The sequence below is a fragment of the Archocentrus centrarchus genome, unplaced genomic scaffold (genome assembly GCF_007364275.1).
Source record: "Archocentrus centrarchus isolate MPI-CPG fArcCen1 unplaced genomic scaffold, fArcCen1 scaffold_43_ctg1, whole genome shotgun sequence".
Taxonomy (NCBI): domain Eukaryota; kingdom Metazoa; phylum Chordata; class Actinopteri; order Cichliformes; family Cichlidae; genus Archocentrus; species Archocentrus centrarchus.
Window position 1 is genome coordinate 1,120,634 of NW_022060269.1, and position 25,741 is coordinate 1,146,374.

The following is a 25,741-nucleotide window of genomic DNA, read 5'->3' on the forward strand; positions in this document are numbered from 1 at the left end:
TAGGCAACAGAAACAAATTCTTCGTTGCCTGGACTAATGACATAATAATACTTGAGCTCGTGACATTATTTGAAAAAAAAATCTTTAATTATTTAGAATACCCTTTGACTAACCAGGCACGGCCATGCCGTCGCGGGCTGGCTTTTAAAAAGAAAGTGTATTCGCGTGCAGCTACTTGGCAGCAGCTATTTGGCTCTCTTTTGAATACTTTATACGTGTCTGCTTTTAAATGGCTTTCCCGCACACGCTCGTGAACGCGCTCAGCCCGTGCAGCAGTAAATGCCTGGCAGCCATATATCTCTCGTGACGACCTCCTCCTGCAGCCCGCGCGCCTGCACTGTGACCTCTCCGGCTCCTCGAGCTCTCCAGAATAATAAATTTCTCGGGCAACGCGGATGCAGCTACAGAGGGAGAGAGAAGGAAGACGGGGGGAAAGGAGCGGCCGATTTGTCTGGCAATTAGCAAACCCTGGCCAGAGAGAGCGGGGGGGAGGGAGGGAGGGAGAGAGAGAAGTTTGTGTATGTTTTTTTTTTTCTTTGGAGGGGGAGGGGGGGGGGGGTGCGCGCTCCAGTCTGTGACGATTGCCGAACACATGCGCAAATATTCGGTGCCTGGCACTTCAAAACTGATGTTGCACTGCATGTGCGTGTGTTCTGCTTCCTGTGTAAAGCTGCTGTTGAAACATCAGCTCCATCGGTTTGTTCAGACCTTCCAAAAACCGTGGAAAGCAAAGAGCGGCTTCTCTGTAAATTGCAGGTCGCATCTCCCTGTGTGACCGCCCCGCTGTTTCACGGTTTATTTTACCGTTATTTAACCGCTAATCCTACTGACAGCACAACAACAACAAAAAAAATCTCCTTTCGGATGAAGAAGAGCATAGTAAGTAGTAAAGCTGCAGTGAAAACAACGCTTCACGTCAGCGCACAGGAGCAGAAATCTCCCCAAAAAAGAGAAAAAAAAAGTGACGTATCTTTCAGTAAACAGAAGCTCAGCAGAGCTTTACGGTGCAGGAGAAAAGTTTTCATTCTGCGAGCTTCAAGCGCGCAAAGCAAAAATGACATTAAGTCTACTCAAGAATTGGAACTTTACAAATCACTGCATAGCAATTTTTTATGAATCAGTACAGGTAACATTAACATGGGGTGAGGAGCCAAGTCTGAATTTCCATGAGTGTATAGCATAATTGTAACATTATATTAGCGATTTAGTCACCTGACTGCAGCGTTTCTCTCCAGAATCTTCCAAATAATACACACAGTTTTCTGCCACTGCAGCCATTAATTCTCACTGCAGTTAACAGAAATGTGGCCGAGCCTGAGCTAAATAATCATTTTCAGTTCCCACCGTAGTTTACAGAAAACCTGATTCTTTTGATCTGTTTTTTATGAGTAGCTTTTATATATTGACCACACCTGTCTGTATACTGTGCTGCTGACCCATCTATGAAATCCTTACCAAACCCCGCACTGACTCCAACATCATTTCAAGAACCAGACCATTTTTAACAGTTTGTTTGCTTGTTCATTTATTCAGTGAAAGAGTGTGTGCTTTACTTTGAATATTTTGATAGCTAACTGTAGCTAGACAAACCTATTTCTGTAATAACTAGAAAACACTGATGCAGTTCATAGATAGGGGCTATATTTTGCTAAATATCAGAAAGGTTACAGGAAAAAAAAAAAAAAAAAGATTGTGGAAAATGTAATGACACTAGTCTCTAAAGATGAGTATTAGAGTGCTATAACCTTTAAGTTTTCCTCTGCTGAACCATATGGAAAATATGGCATTGAAGCACTTTGGCATCACAATTGCTGTAAGTGGAAGAGCTGTCATATAACTACCATCTCATCTAAATGCAAAAAAGCCTGGCACTGAACATGTGGGGATGTGTGTGGACACATCTTTTTCAAAGTTATTCTTTGGCATATGACTGACCCATGATGCAGTGCTCCTGTGTAATATGTACACACTGGAATCGTTTGTCTGCTCTGTATTTGGATCCATGGTGGCAAAAAAAAAAAAAAGGATAATTTCAAAGACGGTCATGTGACATGGTGATTACAAGGCAGACTGAAGAGACCTTGAGAGGCTCTCTTCATAATAAAACATTTAGATGCCACCATCAGTGAATACACTGCATCTGATGCATAGATATCTGACGTCTGCTTAATTGGTAATTTAGAAAAAGATATTGATTCTGTAAATGGATATTCAGCCTGGCGTTTTTGGATGCTACAAAAATTGAAATAACAGGCACTGAAACAGAGCCTGGGCATAAACTAGGATACACCAACAGATCACAAACGACCATTAAATGTCTCATTAATTCACTTGGGAAACAGAATCAAAGGATATGCGAATGTTGTTATGATACCAAAAGGAAAAGAAGTGCCAAACTGATCCACTGCATTTGGTCCCTGCTGTCGTTGTTTTGATTAGACAGTACTGCTCAACATGCAGAGCCCTGTTCAGTTTAGCAGAATCACTGGGTTAAGTGACAGTCTTTTTTTAACGAACATAAATGAGCATGTGATATAAATCTATTTTTTAGTAACACTGCGGAGCAAGTCTACAAGTTAAAACGCTAAGAGCAACTTTGCAGCCATGCAAAGCTGTGTTTACATTGAGATCCAGGTCTGCGCAGCATCAGGCCGAACAGATCTGCAACACAGTTTTGCAACTACAGCACTCTGAACCTTTGACTGACACAGAGGACTGTGGTCCTAAATGATGGCTTCTCTAAATGAGACACTGTTCAACAGCGAAAACACATTTATTTCCAGCAGTTTCAAATGTGAGTGATTTTTTTTCCGACTTCAGCTTGCCTCTTCAACACAAGTTATTTGAAATGCCAGTCAGCAGTGGCCTCTAAGTGACCCCTGTAGAGGTGGATGGGTTGTCTGCTGTCTGTCTGTTTGGGTGTGGGAGCGGAGATATCGCTGCTGTGCCCCTGGGTTACAGTGCCCTGAACTCAGTCTGTTATGACTAAGCGGCCCAGGGGCTCCGGAGGTCTGGGAATGTCCGAGGGAGCACAACCTTGTGAGGTCAAGGGGGACCAGGAATAGAGGGGGTAGGTGTGGTGTGGAAGACGGAGAGGGGAGCCACAGGTCAGCCTCTGGTTTCAGAGCCACTGGACCTCATCGGTCAGAAAAACGTGTCCCCTGGTTGAACCCTGTGTGGCCTTTGCTTGGCCATTCTGCTGTCCCAGTATGCCCATCGATTTTTCTTTTACTTTACGTCTCTTTTTTCTATCTTTTTTCTCGTTCCTTTCCACGCATCGAGCCACGCCACAACCCACGTCCCACTGAGAGACTGAGGCTCCATCTACCAGAACGCTAGCCCTTTATTTTAAAAACCTGGCATATTGATTTCTAAAGGGGTCAAGCAGAAGTGAATGCGCTTCTTGAGGCCGCTGCTGTTCGGCTCAGCAGATAGCGGAGGTCTGAGCTCGCACGGCGACCGGCGATCATTGGCAGTTCATTTGAAAAGCCTCGCGAATCGTTTGTTTTCGAGGTAAATTGTTTGGAAGCGCAACCGAGAGAGTATCCATTAACCAGCGCGCCCCCTCAGTTCTCTTAATTTTTCTTTTTCACCCTCCCTCCTCCCCCTTCATGCCCCTGTCCAACTGAACGCTGTATTATTCATATTCCCAGTGCAGTCTCTGTAGCCTGCACCTGGCGAATAAAACACACACACACACACACACACACACACACACACACACACACACACACACACACACACACACACACACACACACACACACACACACACACACACACACACACACACAGACAATATCTCATTAAAAGGTATGGGCCTAAACCACAGAAACACTTTATAACTGCAGAAACGCAGCCAAGACAAGATGCATAATAAGTTCCGGGAACTAAGAATTATTCACGTGGGCCTTTCTGTCACACATTAACAAGAACATTTTATCATTTTGCTTGAGTAATACGAGCCTGCATAGGCAGCCTTCTTAAGTTAGCAGCTCAATAATATTATATAACCCATATTAATTTAAAGATCACCCTCCTGATTCACAAAGCACAAAAAAGCACACAACTAGACTCTCTCTCACAAGTGCCATGCGTAAAAGACGCACCGCAGTGAGTTCCACGCACAACAACAGCTAGAGGCGGCAGGCCTCATGGGTGACAAACACAGAGATCACACCATCGCTTGCACAAACTGAGGAACAAAAAAGAAAACAACAAAAAACAGCTCAACAGAAGCCCGTCATCTGTGGCTCTATAGGCTGGATGCAAACACACACACAGAGGCTCATTCCAACACAAACACTCCCCAAAGTCCCTGCGCTAAAAGTCAAAGACCCCACGGCCATAAATGCCCCCAGAACACTGACCTCGCCAAACGCGCAGGGGGCAATAAAACCATAAAACGCTACAAGGCATCAGACACGGAGGAGCAGGAAAGGGAGAGAAGAGCCAAAATTCAATCACAGGCCTCTTACCTTTCTTACTTCCAGCGACCTCTGGGCCATCTTCCTCTGCGCCGTGACGCTCTCTGACTGGTTTGTTGGAGTTTCTCTGGAGAGATTTTCTTCTTTCCAACGAGGAAGAAAAAAGTTTTTCTTCGTCTTCTTATGAAAGCAAATTTATGTCGAGTAAAGATAGCTTGGGTGGGAAGGGGAGGCGTATGTATGTGTGTGTGTAAAGGAGGGGGCTAGAGTGACGGGCTTGTGTGTGTTTGTGTGTGTGTGTGTGTGTGTGGGGGGGGGGGGGGGGGGGGGTGTCTTCCTAGTGTCTTCCAAGACGTCTTTTCCCCCCCTCAGTGTGTCTCTGCCACCCGCCCCCCTTTCCCCACCATACACACACACACACCCCCACGGCAGAAGTGGTCTTGTGTGTGGCTGCCGGATGACAATAGAAAAGAAAAAGAAGTGTTTAAAGAACAAGTGATTAATGATTGTTTCTTGTATAATTCTCGCATTTTTCTTAAGGGGCCGTCCCCTCTGTCCTGTCCAGAAAATAATGGCGGTGAACTATTTTTTTTCTTCACAGAGGTTTGGATGTGTGTGCGGTGGGGGTTGGGCATCCTAACAAAAATCTGCTCGCTTTCACAGAAGCAGCAGAAGGCCCCGGCTGATAAAGGAAGCTAAAAAAAGAATAAGGATTCTTTGGTGGATTTTATTATGCGCAGTCTTCAGCCTGTACGCAAATTCATTTATTTCAGTAGAGACTGCTCAGTGCTCTGGGGCTTTGGGGGGGTTATTGTTGAGGCACATGTGTGTCTGCAAATACGGACATTTGTGAATGTGTTTGGATTTCTAATATGGGACAATTTGGTGTGTAGCAGAAATTACAGCATTCGGACACAAATATCTTGTGTGGAGAGGCAGACCGCCTGAGGGTGTGTAGGTAGGGGAGGGGGTATTAAAGTCTATAATTCTCACAATATAAGAGGAAAATGCATGCTCGTTTTTAACAACTAGGCATATCTAATGTCTTTGGACTGGATCAGATTCTTTAATGTAAAAAAGAGAGCAGAGAAATTAATTATTGCATTAATGACAAACCGAAATGTACAGAGCCATATGCAAGATTTTACCTTGTTGACGGCCCGTGCGTGCCCGAGCACATTTTGGGGTACAGTTTAATAGGAGGTCGGTTTTTGCACTGGAGAAGCCTTTCGTGGGAAGAAAACAGATAAATGGGCAGAGGGAGGCTGTGTGGCAAGAGGCCCAGAGAGAAATCAACCAACAAGTAATAGGGAATCTTCTCTGGGCCGAGGAATACGAGCGAACCAATTTGGGGGGCACACTTTTTTTTGTTTAAAGTTCATCGAGAAGAATGCTTTTTTCTCGTTCCCCCCCTCCTCTTTCTCTATATTTTTCGATACCTGCTCTAACAAAAGAAAATGAAAATTAATACGGGAGCCGCGCCTTACAAAAGAAGCCATTCGTCTTGTTGATTATCTATTTGGTTGTCAGGGTTTGAGCTATGGCACCGGCCCATTCCCTTTGTGTGTGTGTGTATATATATATATATATATATATATATATATATATATATATATATATATATATATATATATATATATATATATATATATATACACACACATGCGCGCTTTTCAGCGGTCCAGAGAACACCGATAAAAAAAAAAAAAAAAACGTCTGGTGCAAAAATTACACTCATTAGGGTATTAAGAGAGCACGAACCGAGAAACTATTTAATTCTGTTCTTCAGAACTGCACACAGAACGGAAGGGAGGAGGTGCTGTCACCTACGCTGTATCAGTCCGGTGGAAGCGCATCTGAGCAGCCGTTAAATTAACGGGAGGACGGGAGCGAAACGGAGGGACGGTTTGTGATTTAAAACGAGATTACAGGATGTAATGTACCAAGATCACTCACGACCGGGACATATTAATCATCGGAGGCTCTTGATTTCGAAAGACAGGTCGCTGTGGCTTTGTAGGCAAAACCAACAGTGAAATTACATGAAATGAATTATTGTGTGCTGAAGCGGCTGCACCTTCCCTCTACTGATCCAACCTGAGGAGAGCAGATGAGCAGAGACAATAGATATGGAAAAACACAGCTACTATTCTACCACAAAATTTGATAGAAAATATGAAAAACGACAGCAGCAACAAAACATTGTGTATCTAAAATTGTTGAAAGCAGCCGTAACTCCAAACTGTTAGAAACCCATTTCACATTCCCAAAAGAAAAGAATAAGTAAAGATAGGAAGGATACGTTTTCAGTCATTTATTTAAATTTCTATGAACTATTTACAAATAAGAAGAGGACGGAGCAACATACATGTCGGGGGATGTAACACATGTTCACCAGCACCATTTCATCAATAACGATCGAAACGGATCTTTGGAATGTAAAGAAAATAGCATTAACGCCAACAAAACAAAACAAAACAAAAACAACAACAACAACAACAAAAATCTCTTTTAGAATCAAATATCTTAAAAGTGACATAATGTAAAAAAAATAAAATAAAGGAGGAAGGGGCAAAGAGAAAACGAAGAGCGCGCGCATTTAATGTGCGGAGAGAGAACAAAGGAGAACCTGCAGAGAAAAAGAAAAAGAAATCAGCACCGTTCATGTAGAAGCTCTTTGCTTTCTGAAAGTCTCTTTGCTGAACAGTTGTGGAAAATTATTATTATTTAAAATAGTTTGTATTGCAGATAATAATAATAATAATAATAATAATAATAATAATAATAATAATAATAATAATAATAATAATAATAATAATAATAATAATAATAATAAAAAATCCATCCATTCATTTTCTTCCGCTTAACCAGGGGCAGCAGCCTAAGCAGAGAAACACAGACCTCCCTCTCCCCAGCCACCTCCTCCAGCTTATCCGGGGGAACACCGAGGCGTTCCCAGACCAGCCGAGAGATATAATCTCTCCAGCGTGTCCCGGGTCTGCCCGGAGCACCTCACCCAGGAGGCATCCCAGTTAGATGCCTGAACCACCTCAACTGGTTCCTTTCGATATGGAGGAGCAGCGGCTCTACTCTGAGCCCCTCTCTAAAGGAGAGGCCAGCCACCCTACAAGATACAAGCGGCAGAAGCGGAGAAAATAATAATAATAATAATAATAATAATAATAATAATAATAATAATAATAATAATAATAATAATAATAATAATAATAATAATAATAAATCAAACAATTTAAAAAATATGAACTATCACTTCATTAAACAAGCAATAAAATAATAAAATCAATATATCTATAAATCCATATCTCTATTTGTCGATAGATAGATAGATAGATAGATAGATAGATAGATAGATAGATAGATAGATAGATAGATAGATAGATAGATAGATAGATAGATAGATAGATAGATAGATAGATAGATAGAAAAAGAAAGAAAGAAACACACACACACATACGCACACACATACACACAACTGAGGTAATAGATAGTACATGGTATAGTGCTGTGTTTCCGCCATTATTAAAGTATCTGTACCGGGATTTTGGTGTGATTATTAGTGTCTTTTGTAAGTAGCTGAAATTTGCTTAATTTCACTTTCATAACCCTGTTACACTGTTTTCTTGTATACAACATCACAACACGAATACTCAACGGACCATAAAACGCTCCTGGTCTCTCAGCAACAACATTTTACAATCAACACTGAATTCAAAAAGAACTAGAACTAAAAATGCAAAGCTATAGTTCTTCATTAAACAAAACAAATGCACCAGAAGTTTGAACAGCAAGACAACAAACTGCCTGGTGTTACTTTGGATCATACCGTGGGTTACATGTTATCTTAAAGTACTATAAGGACACAGGTATGTGAGCATATGTGGCTATTCCATGAGTGTGTATGGAGTGCAAGAATACTTCTCTTGACGAAAGTTCAATTTATTACACGTGCGTGTGTAAATAGGGGAGAGGGCTGGGAATGGGAGGGGTGGTGGTGGTGATTGGGAGGAGGGGGGTTGTGGCTTGGGGATGGTTGCAGGGAGGGGTGTAATGGGCAGAGCCGCGGTTCACCCCTTTGCTGTATACCCGCAGAGTAAACATGACAAATGGGCCCAGAATTTGGCATGATTAAAGATGAAAACGAGGATCCATCTTTAAAGTTTTTTTTTTTTAAAGTCTTGTATAGAAAAAGAGCAGGAAAAGAACCACACACGCACCGGGAACATTATCTTCAGCCGAACCGTCTACTGCTCTGCTCTGCTCTGCCAAACGGAGGGAGAGAAGGAAAGCGATAGATAGATAGATAGATAGATAGATAGATAGATAGATAGATAGATAGATAGATAGATAGATAGATAGATAGATAGATAGATAGATAGATAGATAGATAGATAGATAGATAGATAGATAGATAGATAGATAGATAGATAGATAGATAGATAGAGCTCAGAGAGAGAGAGAGAGAGAGAGAGAGAGGGTTATAAAAAGAAAAGCTCAGAGAGGAAGGCAGAGAAGGAAACCGGGTGAAAGCATCTCCTTCGGCTACTTTTGATCATTTTCATATAGAAAGGAAATTTACCCCTTTCACCCCTTTTTACATTATAACGTAATATTATGGTGAGTAATATCAGCGCAGGTCAGTGCCAGAAAGGCGGCTATGACAGCTCTCCCTACTCCAAAGCAAAGATTATTCCGGTCCAAAGTGCAGGTTCCGGTGGTTACAAGCGTGGGTGCCCCTTCTCTTCAGTGTGGGATTCAGGGCGCAAAAGGGGAAGGACAAATATATCACACAAACAGCCAAAGAACTGGGCTATAGCAGTCCGGAAGAACGGCTCTGAGATCCGGTTAGAGCCTGGGAGTTTGTGTTGTTGCTGCCGGTCCCAGAGCGGACCTTGGTGTTGGGCAGCTTGTGGTCCTTTTTCCATTTCATCCTCCGGTTCTGGAACCAGATTTTTATTTGCCGCTCCGACAGGCACAGCGTGTGCGCGATCTCCACCCTGCGCCTGCGAGTCAAGTACCGGTTGTAGTGAAACTCCTTCTCGAGCTCCAGAACCTGCTGGCGCGTGTAGGCCGTCCGCGAGCGCTTCGGCTCACCCCCCGTGTAGTTTGAACTCACTGTAGGGAAACAAAAACAGCAAACGTTATAGCATAACAACAACAACAACAACAACAACAATAATAATAATAATAAAAAAATAATAACGGCCCGCTGTTGGACCTGTCATGATAGGATGTAATAGCAGGAACCTACTGACACTCTTTAATGACTGCAGCTCTCTTTCATCCTTTGCTGCCAAATGCCGTGCTCACAGCTGGACTGGCTTATTTTACACTATGTTTTCTTTCAGAGAGACATTGTACTTTGAAAACGTGTTGTCAGGTGTCATTCTGGGCCCTGCGGCGGCGTGAATCCTGGCAACACAACCAGCCTGCCATTAGTGTCCAAATGTTGTGATGTAAGCTTGAAAAGCGGCGCTGTACTGACACGTTTGCGCAACGCGCGACCGGGATTGCAATATGGGATCATGTGAGAAGGCGAGCAGCAGCGTCCCGTTCAGAGATGTTATGTACTGAAAAAATCGTAGCATTATTTGTTTTACGTAGTAGTAGAGAATAAAGGTGGTGGTGGGTGGGGGTGGGGGAGTAGTCGCACGACAGTGACTGGTCGACTGGTTAATGATTCAACAACTCCCCAAAACTGCGAAAGGACAGCAGCGAGCAGGCAGAGACCGGCTCCTGTTAACGGAGGAGGAAGAGCGAAACGGTTCAGAGAAAATCAAACAAAATTTTATTTCTCTTTGTTTTGTTTTAACCAAATAAACAGCCAGGTCGCGTGAATGCATTACAGTGCAAAAGTCGCACCGGTTATCCCAGTATGCAGCAAGTATGTTAGAACATCACAGATAAGCCATAATAGACTGCAGCTATTCGCTCTTGCATTAGTGTTTTACGGCCGGATCCATAAACATGAATATTTCAGCTGCTATAAAACTTTCCATCCCATGGAACAACGAGTGGAGAAGGAAGGCTAGACAGAGTAAAGTACACCGTTTATACAACCAGGCCACTTAAAATCAAATTATCACAGCATAAAAACTAACTTATGGGCTCGGTCTGAGTTGTCATAAGGCGACGAATTAGAGCAGACGAGCGAGAGATCGGACTTCAAAAGGCACCTCAGCGGAGAGGTGTAATAAAAATTTATGGAGGGTGTAATTATATTGGCCCCGCAAACACATGATCGTAAATCTCGACCCAAGGGCTACTCTCCTACTACTCATAAGGAAAAAAAAAAAAAAAAAGCAGGGAGAGGAACCGTAGATTTTGGCGGTCGACACCGAGCTGACTATATGGGTTTCAGCTGCGGTCTGCAGGCACAAAGAAAAAGAGAGGGGGGAGAGAGAGAAACAAGTTTGCATGCTGCTCTTACCAATGTTTACATGAACTTTCTTCATCCACGGGTACACTACAGGGTCCTTACGAGTGCTTGCTGGGGAAGAACTACTTTGGCTGTGGGGTGTTTGACCGCAAGACGGAGGTGGAGGCGGGCTTGGTGTTACGGAGTCGCAGCGGTGGCTCTGTTCCGGGAGTGGTGTGGTCTGCAGTCCGGTCGGGGCGACAACATGACCCCGCGGGGACATCACCACTGAAGCGGTCTGCGACGCACGCTGGCACTGTGTGTATGGCGGCTCGGCTCGCTGCTGCTGGTGGTGGTTCTGGTGCTGATGGTGGTGATAGAGAGAGTCCGGCTGAAAGGCAGCAGGCTCCTCTCTCTGGGAGCTATAATAATCCGGAGAGTGACTGGGCAGATAGTCGCTCTGTGAGTATTCCTCGCAGGGTGGAAACTTGGGGTCCACATAGTTGGAGTTGATCAAATAGGAGCTCATGGCCATTAATTTCAGTCTTTTTGTGGAACTACACCTACTCGGAAAATATATAACTAAAATTTATATCTCATCCCTTTACTCTTCGGTTATTGCTGTTCCGTTGAACCCTCCTACTTTTCTGTCAAGTGAACAAAGTTAAGACGCCACGTGACTACAGTCGACCAATGGCGCGCATCCAGGAGGAACCCCGGATAAGGAAATGGGATTAAGGATAAACACTGCCCCAGCACGCGCACTATTATATCCCCTCAGTTCGTGGGCGCTCAATACTTTTCCCATCTCTCTCCATATATCCTCTCTATATCTCTCCACCTAAACAGACAATTGCAACATTAACAAAGCGCGTCTGTCCCGGTAAACGTCCATTCTGCTTTGACTGCTTTGTCCGCGCAGCGTGACACACTCGAGCAACGGAGTACAGCACCGATGAAGACCCCCCCCCCCCCCACCCCCACCCCCCATTTGCAACTGACCCGTCTGGCTGGAACTTTAAGTAGAAAAATAAAGGGAAAAGAAGCATCAGAAAGAAAGTGCTTGGGGGGATTTAAAGTGAAATATTCTCCTGTGTATATATTTGTGTGTGTGTGTGTGTGTGTGTGTGTGGTGTGGACGTGCTTGCCAAAGACCCCCTTTTTTTCTTGCTCTTTGTAAATCGCTAATAAGGGGGAATTGGAGAGCGGCCCGACCCTTCTTCTGCGCCGCCACCCAACAGCAGCACCGTGTCAGAGATAAATTTGGCTTGTTTAGGATCGATAGAAAATTCATCAACTAATTCAGGTTGCATACCTCCTATATCACCGGCAGACCTTGCATTAGAAACAAGACCCCCCCCCCCCCCCCCCCCCCCCCCCCCCCCTGTTCTTTTTAAAAAAAAGAACACGTTGCTCCTACAGGCTCCATTCAACATTTAACTGGCCTTGCATTGTGATTCTGCCACGAGCGGGGTCGCATCTCTGGCTGCATGAATAAACAGGATTTATTTTCCGCACTTTTGATATCAACTTCAGTGCCGTATTGAATCCACATACTCCATGCGTTTGCCCTTGAGCTGTGCGTTTCTGAACAGAGGTACGACGCGCTTTGTTTTTCCTTCCTCAAGGGAATCCATCTCGCCAATCTTGACCATCTCCCACAAGCTGCTGCAGCCTTTAAGAGTTCTGTTTCCACATGTCAGATATTAACACTGCCATGCAACACACGGTTTCGCTCTCTGCTTATTGTCTCTTTTTCACTGTCACAAAAACAGCAGCGAACAAAGATTTTCGCCTGCAGACAAGACACACGTTGCAGTATAAACCACTGATAATTTTAAGCGTTCTGTATAGCAGCCTTTTTCAGAGAATTGCCTTCATGGCGGCAGATCTGTTCAGTCCAATTTCTGTGTGCGTTCAGCATCATCAAAACACAACAAAAACACATCAAACGTACAACAAACACTGCGGTCGGTAGATTGGAGCAAATGTTGTACTTTTTAAATGATTCAGTCCGAGTTCCCTGGTGTTTTCATACGATAAAAGGTTCATGTTCAGACACACACACACTCACAGGCAAGATGATGGAGATATCAAAGTCCTTTGTTTCCAGAAAATTGACCGTCTCTAAATCGAACCCCCCCCCCCCCCCCCCCCCCCCCATCTTGCGTTCTCGAATGAACAGTAAAGCAGACAGCATCATTTTTCAAAAGACAAATAATAAATAAAAAAGGAGTCCAATTCAACCTGGAGTTGGTATTTAAGAGAGTAAAAATATTTGATGATCGAAAAAGAACAACAACAAAAAAAACTCCAATAAAAACAGAAACAAACAAACAAATAAAGAAAAATAATTAAAATAGTTTTCAGCACTGAACAGACAGCAGTGTGTGTTTCTAGGTAACATCACAGTTGTACAAATAATCTGCACGTCCATCTTTATGAGTGCGAAGAAAATGACAATAACCCCCTTCAGCATGAATTTCTCTGTCTTTTTCAAACGAATTCTTTACGAATCTAAATGAAGAGAAGCCCTAAATGCCGGGGACAGCATCTGCAGGCCTCTCCTCTGTGTTCTTCGACGCCGTTGCGTATAAATCCACTATATACTCCCCTAGAAGCGAATTTGTGATTGTGTTAATGATTTTTACACAAATCCGGATCTACAGGGTAGATATAGAAGACATTGACTCTCTGGAGGCGCAGATTTACACCGTCCACAGGATTTTATTGCTTAGAGAAACTCCCGGGAGTTGCCACACGAGGATAGTTCCATCCGTCAGTACCGTGTCTGACCCGTGACCCGCTCACCGCTGGTGGGGATCCGGGAGATGAAGTTATAATACTTTAACACTTCCTGTAACTCGGTGGTGTCCATAAAAAACAAGCAAGCAAAAAAAAAAAAAAAAAAAAAAAAAAAGAACCAACCAAAAAAAGAAAGCAAAAAAGAAAAAGAAAGAAAGAAAAATTAAAGTGAAATAAGGTAAATGTGTTGGTAGCAAAAGTGGAGGAAATGCGAACCAAAGGGAGAGCAGGTGCTCCAAGCTGCAGTCGTGTAATAATGTTTCATTGTGCAGCTTCAAACATAAATGTGGCCTACAAAAACAAGGGCCTTACTTTGTTTGGAAACGACGTGTTTTGAATAACTGTGAGAATAATTGTGTTATATTATTTTTGTGATTTATGAAAAAAAAAATATTTTAATGAATAAATTCTACTTTAAAGTGTAACGGTTCAGCCTTTATCAGTGACAGGTTTTTATATAGCCTTTCTTTTTTCTGTCTTCTTCTTTTTAACTTTTGAGATTAAAAGAAATTGATTGAATATCAAAGTATACAGAAACTTTCTAAAAAAAAGTACTTTAGACTAAATTTAATTAGAACCACAGTTCTAATTAGTCAAAAAGGGGCAAAGTAAAAAAGAAAGAAAGACAGAAAGATCCTGGCATCTCCAACTGTGGCGCGTTCCAGCAGAATGAACACAATTTAATGAAAGAAGAGACAAATCACTTGGCACAGGGAAACACTGTTCTATCAGAAAGGATTCTGAATCATCTGACTGAAGAATGGATGGAGTGGTGAATAAATGGATGAATGTCCGTTTGCTGTGCTAAATGAATTGCAGTCTGTCTTCAAAAGTCTGATTCAAGTGAATTAAAAAATTATCTGACCAACCAACGTACAGAGGACTGCATTATATAAGCTTCGAATGTATAAGAGAGAAAAACGTGTGTGTGTGTGTGTGTGTGTGTGTGTGTGTGTGTGTGTGTGTGTGTGTGTGTGTGTGTGTGTGTGTGTGTGTGTGTGTGTGTCTTTCCCAGAAAGAAAGAGGTGGATAAATAATCTGGGAGAGAAAAAAAAAAATCTACCTGCATGAGCACGTGATCATGTTTGGCTCGGGACCAGAAATTAAACTGCGTTATTCTGAAGTATTTCCGGTTTTCACTAAAGCTTTCTGACACGTTCGGAATTATTACACCACAAATATATTTATGTATGTATAAATTATAAATTGCAGTAATTGTGATATATGTAAAATTTCACAAATAAAAGAATATTTATAGGTATTTGGTCATAAACCACTGTTCATCACATCACTCTGGTCAGCGGTGAACATAGATCACCTAAGTGCAATTCTTAAAAAAATAAATAAAAATGCAATAGTTTTATTTTTATGTTTCTGTAGCTATATTTGTATTTGTTGTCGCACTGCTCCCACGTTGCTCTGGTGACACTAACGCTCTGCTGGAAGCAACATTGCTGTTTCCTCTAAAAGTTGCTCATACATCAAAAGAACAGACACCAGCAACAGCAGAGCGCGGGAGGGAAGGGCAATATAATAATCTAAATGAACAAAGGCTTCATTTTTTAAAATAATTTGCTATTATTTTTATTTATTTATTTATTATTCGACTCAGTCGTACACACGTCGGCATTTATTTTTTCTTTGTCACCTTGACCTCTCTCTGTGCTGCGGGTCATCTCAGGTATCGATCAAGGTGTGTTAAATCTGACTGCGGCACTTCCCTTCCCTCTGTCAAGTTTGTCACCTGCACCTATTCAGTCTAACGGGAGCCCATTGTTCGTGGCTACAGGTAGAGTTCAATGTGTGAAGCAGAGATCCAGACACACTCACAGATATTAAGATACAAGGAAAAGAAACAAGCCGCTCTTCTTCACAGATAACATTCCCATCATCCAGACATCATGTTACAGCAACAAAATATGATATGGATCTTTGTCTTGCCTATTTTACAAGTAGTAAAATACGCTGATTCTATCTTCGAGTTTATGTAAACAGTATAAATCCAAACCTGTCGGAGGCTAAGGGCCACTTCACTAACTGGGACACTCCCATGTAAAAACCAGACCGTCCTGTTTTTAGCCCACACGTGAATACACCGCAGGCACACTTAAATAAGCTGCTACTCGGCAAAGAGGGAAAAAGGTTCCACACGAAGCTGTAACATTTAAACGTAATATCAGAGTATATTTCAGGAGGGAGAGTGGAGCTAGAGCAGGGTGGCGTACGGACTGAAGAGAGTGGAAAAGGTCAGCGGATTTGCATTTAAACCTTTGAGTTTTATTGCGGGTCAATTCCTTTTACTACTCAAACACCACGTAGGTTCAAGTGGCAGCTTCCGTAGGTTAGAGGTAAAATAAAACGCAATAAAATATTCAGGGAGCAGAAGAGAGCAGGACTGAATAAATACATTTAAAGGACCCCCGCCCCTTCCTTTACAATTTACAACTTTCTAACAAGTTTGTCTCAGAGGACGCACACAATCCCAGCTGCTGAAAAAAAAAAAAAAAAAACACTTGTCGCGCGCTGCTTGTAGTTAACAGTAAACTGGGATTAAACTCTTCTTTGACATGGATTTATCTAAACGAACATTAAGGTAAGAGTTCACATAATAACGGGGTCAATACTGAGACTCCAGTAAAGACAGATGAAAAGCTCTCGTTGACTATACTTGTCTTAGAAACATAAAATACTATCCTAACAGAATGACTCTATAATTTTAGTTTTGTGTTTTTATTATTATTTTTTTTATACAAGAAACCCTTAAGCGTTGTTTTCCGCCAACACGGGCCTTATAAGGTAAAAGTCTGCAAAGAGAAAACTAAAGCGAACATACTGAAGGGTTAAACGGCCCTATTATCTGCAGCCACCGGACTTGTCAATGTTCTGAAATATTACCAAGGCGAAAAAGCTACAGAGACAACGACGAAGAAGAGAAATGTGCTTTACTTCTTTGTGCAGTTTGAAAAATAAATCGAGCTCCATTCCCCTGGTTATTGTCATGCAAATTAACGGACAGAGAGGAAAAAATGAAGTGCTTCATCGCGTCCCTCCCTGTGGCAAGTATTCATCTGATTTTTTTTTTCTCTAAGATATCTACTCTGCAGAGGTTACACACTCGGCTCCGAGAGGAAAAAGTAATTTCACAACGCGGCCCACAGCCAGGCAGGTACAATGTGATATCACTAACAGATGAAGACCAAGAAGAACCAGGGCCGAACCGCGGCGGTGCAGTGGGTTGAGCTAAAGCAAATATAAATTTACAAAACATCGTATCTTCATGGTGAAATCAGGAGGAAGAAAAATCAACAAAAACTCCACACAACGCTGACTAATACTTCGATTATTGTTGATGCTATTAACCTTGGTAACACCCCCTCTGTATCAACTAGCAGCATATTAACCGAAAGAGCACAAAATGAAAGGAACCAACGCTCTCTGGACAATCGGAGCATTTTATCACACTGCCAGCTCACAATCAGAGAAAGAGACAATCGGCAATCAACAACTGAAAGACTCGCATTTATTCGGCCTGAGCTTTATTTGCCTCAGTCGTGAGGCCGGAGCTATATGACTGCTGGCTCTATCTGGATTGAGCTAAAGCACACAAGATGAACTGAGAGAGAGCGGGAGAGAAAGTTGTTAATCTTCTACTGACCTCGACCTCGCCTTCACCCGATGATGATCTATCTATCTATCTATCTATCTATCTATCTATCTATCTATCTATCTATCTATCTATCTATCTATCTATCTATCTATCTATCTATCTATCTATCTATCTATCTATCTATCTATCTATCTATCTATCTATCTATCTATCTATCTATCTATCTATCTATCTATCTATCTAATGTTGTCAGGCTGAGAAGAGTAAAATCTGGGTAAATAGAAAAATGGAATAGAAAAACCTCAATCACGCTAAAATGTCTAAAATGCACTTTAAAGTCACGCAGCTCCAATCGGCTTAATTAGGCTAACAAATTAATAGCCTGGGGTAGGGGAAGGAAATGGAGCTCGCAAAGAGGAAACACACAGTTCAGACCCCCGCGGCGTGACGTGCACAGCCTCCAATAGATCAAAAATATGAATTGATAAAGTCAGTGTACCCTAAACTGCCTTGGGAAGGGGATTCGGGAGTGGGTGGGGTGGGGGGTGACTGATAGAAGGTAAGGAGGGGGTTCTGCAGCAACTCTTACACGTGGTCTTCCCCTTTTCCCTCCCAGCGTGGGCGAAGCACCTGCCACACAAATACACGGTACGAGCAAAAAGCGGGCATACACTTATGCAAATGAGGCAGCTTGTTCTTCTACAGGGCGATTTGTACTCACTCTTCTGGAGCGCGCAGATCCTCCTCTCCTTTCTCGCGTCGTCACGTCGAGCTTAACCATTTTCTGATGTTACCACTGTCACATTTTCTTCTTCTTTGCATCTGCAATAATTCGGCAGCTGTGTTGCACGTTTTTTCCTCCGTACTGCGAAGTCTCCCTCCTAATTCAGCTTTCACACCTCAGCACCTCAGTTCCCCTTTCCTCTCTCTGTCGCTCCCTCTCCTCTTTCGACGGCACAGATATCTTTGACCTCTTCGGGATTCTTCGTCTAATCTCAGAAAGAAAAAAAAAAGAAAGAAAGAAAAAAGTCGTTGTCATTTCCGGACACCCCGCTCACAAGCACGCCGGCACAAGGGCAGAGATGCAGAGCCTCTGGTAAGAGTAAATATGACTCTGTCAGAGCAGCACTGCTCACAATCCGCGCCTAAATGCGATGATTCTGTTAGAGCTGTGGCCGGTATAATGGCGACAATCCAGCGAAAACAGCGGCAAAGCTTCACCCTGCGACATCACAACCAGGCGTTAAAAATGATAAGTGATAAAGGACCCTTCTTTCCCCACATCACCGGTGGCCGGTCCCCGTGTTTTCCGGTTCTACAGGGAGCTGTTTAGGGTGAGAGAGCGCGATAGCAGGGTTGCTGTGAAGACTGTGGGCTCTTTAAGGCATTAAGTGTTGTGTGCGTGTGCATGAACTCAAGTTTTCAAATTAATCTGCCAGTTTGGCACACTCTTTGTTTAACGGGCGAGGCGTGTCACCCCGCGTCCCCGGTACACATTTTAATATTGGTGAGACGCGCTGACCTTCCGTTCACCCCAAGCAAAGCCAAGCCCCTCTCTCTCTTTTTCACTCTCCCACCCCCTCCCCTTTCCCCACCCTTTCTTTCTGCCATTTCCACCTCTCTTTCACTCCCTTCTGTGCTTCATCCCCTCTTTCTGTCTTTCCTCTCTCTATCTGTCATACTAAATTGAGTTGGAGTCATTAATTTGAAGAAAAATGGCCAGTAGATGTGGAGGAAGGAGGGGGCTTCTCTCTCGCGCGCGCTCTCTCTGCCTCTCTCTCGCGCGCGCACGCACGCACACACACACACAAACACACACACACACACACATGCGCGCGCATTCTTCTTTTCTTCCAGGATCATTTCTCCTTTTCCTTTTGTTGTATAAATATAAATGGTGCACGGTGACATGTGGACCCGGATCGTATGACCGCACCACCTCTTCAGAGAGTTGTAAAAGAATATTTTGTACAAACAAATGCGTTGCATTTCAGCTGAGTTCGTATAAACAGAAGCGTTTATCGTGTTTAGCGGGCTCGGAACACGCGCGTAGGTATCAGGTGGATTTATATTGATATTATTTCTCTCTGAAAATGGATTCGTATCGAGTTAACCGCAGCCATATGTCTACAATTTATCGTACCCATTCCACTACTGCACTCCTTATAGTTTCACATTTTATTAGAAGGTTGGAGGAAAAAAAAACAAAAAAACAAAGTTGTATTATTCTGTTGAGTTCTGTTTCATTTGACAACTGCTTTCGCACGTACCTAGAAAGATAAAGACCCGAGCAAAGAAACTGGTATTTTTGAAGGGCTGCGCCGTTTGCACGCGCACGTGCAAATGGCGCAGCTTTACTATAAAACTCCGGTGCGATGCGCCAGCAGGCGCCCGCTGACCTAAACTGAATTAATTTGGTGAACTCATGATGAACCCTGGAGAAACCCAAAATTTTGTAACGGTGTTATTCCACCATTACCTTTGGAGGACGTGCGTGTGTGTGTTGGTGGGAAAGGCGAAGTGGTGGCAGCCCGTAAAGGCGTTTAATGTCAGTGATTTGTTTTATTTACTGAATCATTTCGCTCCTGCACGAGTCATTTCTTCCTCCTCTTTACATCTTTACTGTGTTTTAATCATAAACACAGGTTCAACACAGCCCGTGTGGGAAAAGCTGCTGTTCATGTTCAAGCTGAAGTTGAATGATTTTAAGTCCAAATTTATTACACTATTATCAGATTTTTTTTCGAGCAGCACCGCTGAGTTGAATGAATATTTAAACATAACGGTAAAACAATTATTCCACTTCCTTAGATTCTCTGTGAAAATTACATTATTTATTATTATTACCATTATTATTAGTGGTAGTAGTAGCAGTAGTACTAGTAGTAGAAGAAAGAAAGAAAGAAAGAAAGAAAGAAAGAAAGAAAGAAAGAAAGAAAGAAAGAAAGAATAAGAGAGTTTGTTGGAGGTACAAGTAAGCGGGCCAGGACATTAATCTTGCAGTGGAAAAATCAGATAAGGAGAGTAATATTTCTTGGATGGAGCGGAGATAAGAGTTTCTTTCTGACAGGGCTGCGCTGATAAGACTCTGCTCTGCTAAACTTCCATTTTCAAAACTATAGAAACACGTTAGTTTCATACTGAAAACCACAACTTGAAGGCCACTGTTCTCTGGTTATGAAAGTATGAACACACACACATAGTTACTATTATTTTTTCCCCGCCGTGTTCATTATTAACGGCTTATTTTATGGTTCTTATGGCTCTTATTTGCCAGACTAAGCAAAAGGTCAATTAACAGAGTTGAGTGATGAACACACACACACACACACACACACACACACACACACACACACACACACACACACACACACACACACACACACACACACACACACACACACAAACAAACCAAACAAATAAAAATTTGGTACAATGCAGTAAATTATGCTGAACTGAATGAATTAGGAACGGGTTATTATTTCATTAGCCATCTATTACTTTCTGTATAAATAGCGCAGAGGTTACTTTGCTAACCTTCAATCTCACGCTGGTATTTTTGCTCGTGTCCAAAAGCAAAAAAAAAAATGTGACTATTTGAAACAAATGCTAGCTGGTGAGAACAAAATGTGTAGCCAAACACCTGAACACCCCCCCCCCCCCCCCCCCGACATCCACCCACCTCCATGTTACCGAATACCTTCTGCCCTTCCACCACCACCTTGAGTCTCCTCCATTGTCCCTGTTTCCCCCTCTCTCGCCCTCCCTCGCGCCCTCTGTACATTATTGTTGCAGGAGGAGCTTTGCTGTTGTTACCGGGGAAGAGAAGGCAAGGTCAGGCCTTCGCCTCTCCTTTACCTCCTGCTATCATTTCTCTGATCTGTACCCCTCCCAACCTCTGCTCCTCTGACTCCTTTCCTCCCCCGTTTTTTTGCCTTTGACATACAGCAATTGGTCTAGAGAGGAGTGAGTGAGTAGAGGCGAGGGCGGAACTCACGCAAGACGGTGAACTTTTGACCCTTCAACTCAGTGAACCTGTCTCTGTACGCTGGCTAGTAGCTCGGACATCCAGCTATGTTGTTCTTTTGATAACAGGCCTCCTCCTCTTTGGCTTGGACACGGAGGAAAGCGGAATAAGACAGAGAAAACAATGACAGTATTATAATTTACTTGCTAAAAAGTGAGTGAGTTTTGCGTTTGTGACTAAGTCTGTTGCGGCTCAGCTATCCTTAAAGCAAGCAGACACCAAGTCCTTGAATGACTTTTTTTTTTTTATCTTTCTTTCTGAACCTTACGCTTAAAGGCATGGGCTACTTACGTGTTTTATGCTCTCACCATCAATCAGCTTCAGGGAAGCGCGACCGTTGTGACAGCTGTGTATTTTAACAGAGAGAGAGATAGACGGGTGCTTGTTGCAGGTTATCGCCGGTTAGGATTCAAAGGGACGGGGACACGTGCTGGGAGGGACGGAGGTGCAGGCGGAGCAGGGCTCGTGGGGGTCTCTTAAGCTCATTCTCGTCTTCCTAGTGGTCTAAAGCGGGCTCTGGTGGCGGCGCGAGAGAGTTGCATTCTTCGGGAAAAATACGCCCCTCTTAGACACGCTGAAGCCACAGAATGGAGGTAAAGAGAAGAATTTCACCTCCACACCAAAGCCCTCGACAACTATTAATTAGGACAGGAAGAACACTGGGATTTCCCCGAGTGGGAAAAAGAATGAGACACTGAAGTGAAACAAGTTAATGTGTTATTACAGTAACTCCTATAAGTATGCTTCAACACCCGATTATTAGGCCTGTCATTAGGGAATATTATAGTTAGTCATTTTATTTTCTTCTTTTTCGTTGTTATTTTTTACTGGTAGTAGTAATAGTAGTCGCATATTTGCTCATTGCTGGAATGTTGTATGTAACAATAAGCAGCATAGACTGGTTCTTATATAGAACTTTTCTACTCTACCTGAGCGAAGCGCTTTATACAACATGCGTCATTCACCCATTCACACCCATTAATACAAGCGCTTCTTTCTGCGCCTGAGTGCTTTCTATCTAACATTCACACACAGTGATCATGCATCGGGGAGCAACCTGGGATACTTTGGCATGCAGAGTGGTGCAGCCAACCTTCCAATCAGTAGATGAGCTGCTCTACCTCCTGAGCTACGGCCATTTACTAGCTACTATTATATTAAAGGTCAATACCACAAAATTTATGTACTTCTCCATTATAATATCTATTATTTGATGCAATTATTTAAAAAGACCACAGCACAGCCTGCAGTTAAAGATGTTTCTATACATTTGTTTTCACAAAAGCACCATACCAAAGCTGCCGTGCCGTATAACTTTATAAATAATGATTTATTCATTTGGAAAATATGAAACCAGCATCTAATAGTGCTGAACAGAAGAACAAAGAACGATGATTCAGTGAATACTGAAATAACCTGACCTGGGATTTTTCTTTTTTTCTTGCCATGACCCATTGCCAAGTCAAACAAAGCCTGTTCTGGTGTTATCCCGCGTTTATTCCAGGCCTCACAAAGCGGCACTAATAAAAGACTTTTTTATTGAGTGCAAACACTTTGGAAAATAACAAGCCAGTGAAAACGTCTTTCCGTTTATTCCCAGCGTTCAGTGTTGATTATAGGAGCCGTTTAGTGATATAGACACACCAATTTCAATCAACAACTTTTAAAGCAAAATAAGCGTATTATGGCAATTTTATTATAAGTGGTGTGCTTAATAACCCCTCCTTTTGGTGGCGGGGTTAATTGAACGCTCTATTTGCCCAGTGGTCCGTCTGATTGAAATCGTGGAAGTTTTTCGTTTGTCAGAGGCAAACTTCCCTCCTTTCCCTTCCAAAATGGAGAACCACCTGTTAACACCCCCACCCCCCATGTTGGTGAGGTAAACATACATACACTTGAATTCTAGGTGGTGGTGGTGGTGGTGGGGAGCCTATCTTCCTCCACCCGCGCCTGCGCGGGAGACTCCGAGTGCACTGCGTGGCTGGAGTCTGTCTGCTGACCTTGCGGTGACTTCTTGTCGTGCATTATTCATGAGGCTTGGCCGCGTGGTTCACCCCTATCAGTATGCAGAACATATTAAGGCCGCAAATGCCAATTTAAATGTAAAGCAATCACACGAGATGATGCGACGGAAGAAAAGACGCAGGGGAGTGTGCGATTGTGGAGAACATAGTAAAGCTTGGCAGCTTTTTTTCAATAGCCCAGCTCTCACAATATTCCAATTTGCAACTCCAGTCCACAGAATGGGGCAAATAAATGTCCTCAAATTATGAAATTGGAACGTTGTGTCACAAGCCAGTGATTTCTTCACAAACAGACGATCTTCCCATGCTCGTGCAACTCACATGTGCTCTCTCTCTCTCTCTCTCTGTCTCTCTCACTCACACACACACACAGACACACACACACACGCCACACAGCTCTCTCATGCCCTTCTAATAAATCTACTTAACACAGCAAAACACAAAACACTGCGACTCTCTCTCACACAGACTTACACACACAAACACACACCTTTGCAGTGCAATGGGGAGAAGAGAAAAAAGGGCCATTCGCATTATTTACTCACCCCACTCATCATCACCAACACACAGGCCGCAAAGCCACACTCAGCGCCTTCTGACAATTTGGACAGGTTCAAAGGAGCAGCAAGCCCGTACACATAATACAGATATTGTTGAAGAGAAGCGGCTCTGTATGCTGGAGCTGCCCTATGTACATAAACGGGAAACAGATCACACACACACACACGCGCACACACACACACACACACACACACACACACACACACACACACACACACACACACACACACACACACACACACACACACACACACACACACATACAGCAAAAACAAAGGAACCCATACAGAGCCACTGCTGCGCCTTCCCATGTCATAGCCTCTCTCGCTTACCCCGACAAGAAAAGGAACTACTTTTTGTCACGCGTGTCATGTCCTGTCCCCGCGTGTGTACAGGCTGGAGTTAGAGGGAGAGTGTAGGCTCTTGCTAGAGGGAGGTGTTCCTGCATCATCTTTAAAGGAGGAAACTGATGAAAAATTAAATGGGGAGTTTTTTGCTTTCCTGTTTACGCAATTGAAACTTCCTTAAGGACCCAGGCCGCTCCCGAGACGCTAGTGCCTACGTATTTATAAAGCGTTACCTCACACTGCAAAGAGGAAAAGGAAACTTTAAAAAAGAATATTATTATAGAACAATGTAACATAACGTTGAGCAAACCAAAGATAAAACAAATAAATGATTCAATAAAAATAATTAAATTAGGCTGACATGAAATTGCATTACATTAAACACAGTTTCTCATCCTATATTATTAGTAAAATACATACTTGAAAGCCTAAAAAGCTAGTTCGTGGATTTTATATTGTTTTTTTTAATATTTTCTCGTTTCTCTGTATTTGAAATAACCTTTGACTGAGATTAGTTGCCATATAAATTAAAAATGTCTAGGAAAAACGGATATGATACTGCTCTTTTAGGCTCTTTTATTTTCACTGTTTTTTTTTATTTGAAAAGTATTCCACGATTTTTTTAAAAATTATTTTTATTTTTTTTATCAGAGAAAACTTTTATGGTGAGGGAAAGCGCATTCTTGCTTCACTCCCTCCCCCTACTGGTGCCTCAATAATTTATGGTATCTCAAACACGACTTTAAATAACATTCTTGTGAAGCTCATGAAAAATCATTGCGATGGCGGAGGGCAGCGCCTGGAATCCCCAGACTGAAAATACATCGGAGCCAGCCAGCCAGCCAGCCGGACTTACTTCACATGTAAAGAGAACATAATAAATGAGAGTTTGAGCGCATAGAGGAACTTCCGAAAAGTAGAATCCTCCTCTCTTATTAAAGCAGCACAGAGGACACTGGATTAACTCTGCGGTGGTGGCGATTCGGAGAAGTACGCTCGTACTTGAAGTAGCCTAGTATGTATAAATATTGTAAGAATAGATTTAGTTCAGGTTTACTTCCGCTGTGAAACACTCTGTAAAACAGATTGTGTCTGTGTGTGTGTGTGTGTTGGGGGGGGGGGGGGGGGGGGGGGGGGGGGGGGGTACTTCCTTTGAGAGGTTTGATTAGATAAAATAAAAGCAAACAAAAGTAACTGCAGAAAAAATGAGGGAAACTAATTATAAAACAAAACATTGTTAAATACGTAAGAAAATAGCAGGAAAGAAGCAGAAGAAATCATTCCATAACCAGAACAAATTTTTGTCAGAATAAAAAAAAAACAACTTCTCATCGCTTTGTAGTTACAATTTCTTATATGAAATGTTTCCGTAAGCTTAATAATGACTCTGAACCCAGTGTATTCTGTTGGGTCTGGGAATCATCCATCTCTGCATACTTTGTGTTTGTCGGCCTGCTCGTGTTGCCGTCGTCTTCAGCGCGGAGATCTGATCATTTTATGGCGTTATTGTGGCGTCGCTAATTTGATTGGCGACATTTAGTAACCTATCAGTGGGCACTGACCCGTCA

At 42.7% G+C, this 25,741-nt stretch overlaps 2 protein-coding genes across 3 annotated transcripts in view; both read right to left on the reverse strand.

Moving 5' to 3' along the window:
* LOC115777088 (homeobox protein Hox-B3a) overlaps positions 1 to 4,592 on the reverse strand; it is a 48,053-nt gene extending 43,461 nt beyond the window's left edge. For both annotated transcript variants that reach the window (XM_030724916.1, XM_030724908.1), the window contains exon 1: positions 4,478 to 4,592. The gene's annotated coding sequence lies outside the window, so the exon portion shown is untranslated. The remainder of the gene's footprint in view (positions 1 to 4,477) is intronic.
* A 4,219-nt stretch (positions 4,593 to 8,811) lies between these two features.
* On the reverse strand, positions 8,812 to 11,716 carry hoxb4a (homeobox B4a). The gene is made up of 2 exons (XM_030724920.1): positions 10,875 to 11,716; positions 8,812 to 9,559 (listed from the first exon to the last, which is right to left on the reverse strand). The coding sequence occupies exons 1-2, from the start codon at positions 11,335 to 11,337 to the stop codon at positions 9,255 to 9,257; spliced, it is 768 nt and encodes a 255-aa protein (XP_030580780.1). The 5' UTR covers positions 11,338 to 11,716; the 3' UTR covers positions 8,812 to 9,254.
* Between the last annotated feature and the right edge of the window lie 14,025 nt (positions 11,717 to 25,741).

What these genes read in the sequence shown, in the direction of transcription:
- hoxb4a (XM_030724920.1), bottom strand. Translation starts at nt 11,337, where the DNA reads ATGGCCATGAGCTCCTATTTGATCAACTCCAACTATGTGGACCCCAAG. An exon ending in GAAAGTTCATGTAAACATTG is followed by an intron (nt 9,560 to 10,874) that starts GTAAGAGCAGCA and finishes GTTTCCCTACAG; the next exon opens with TGAGTTCAAACTACACGGGG.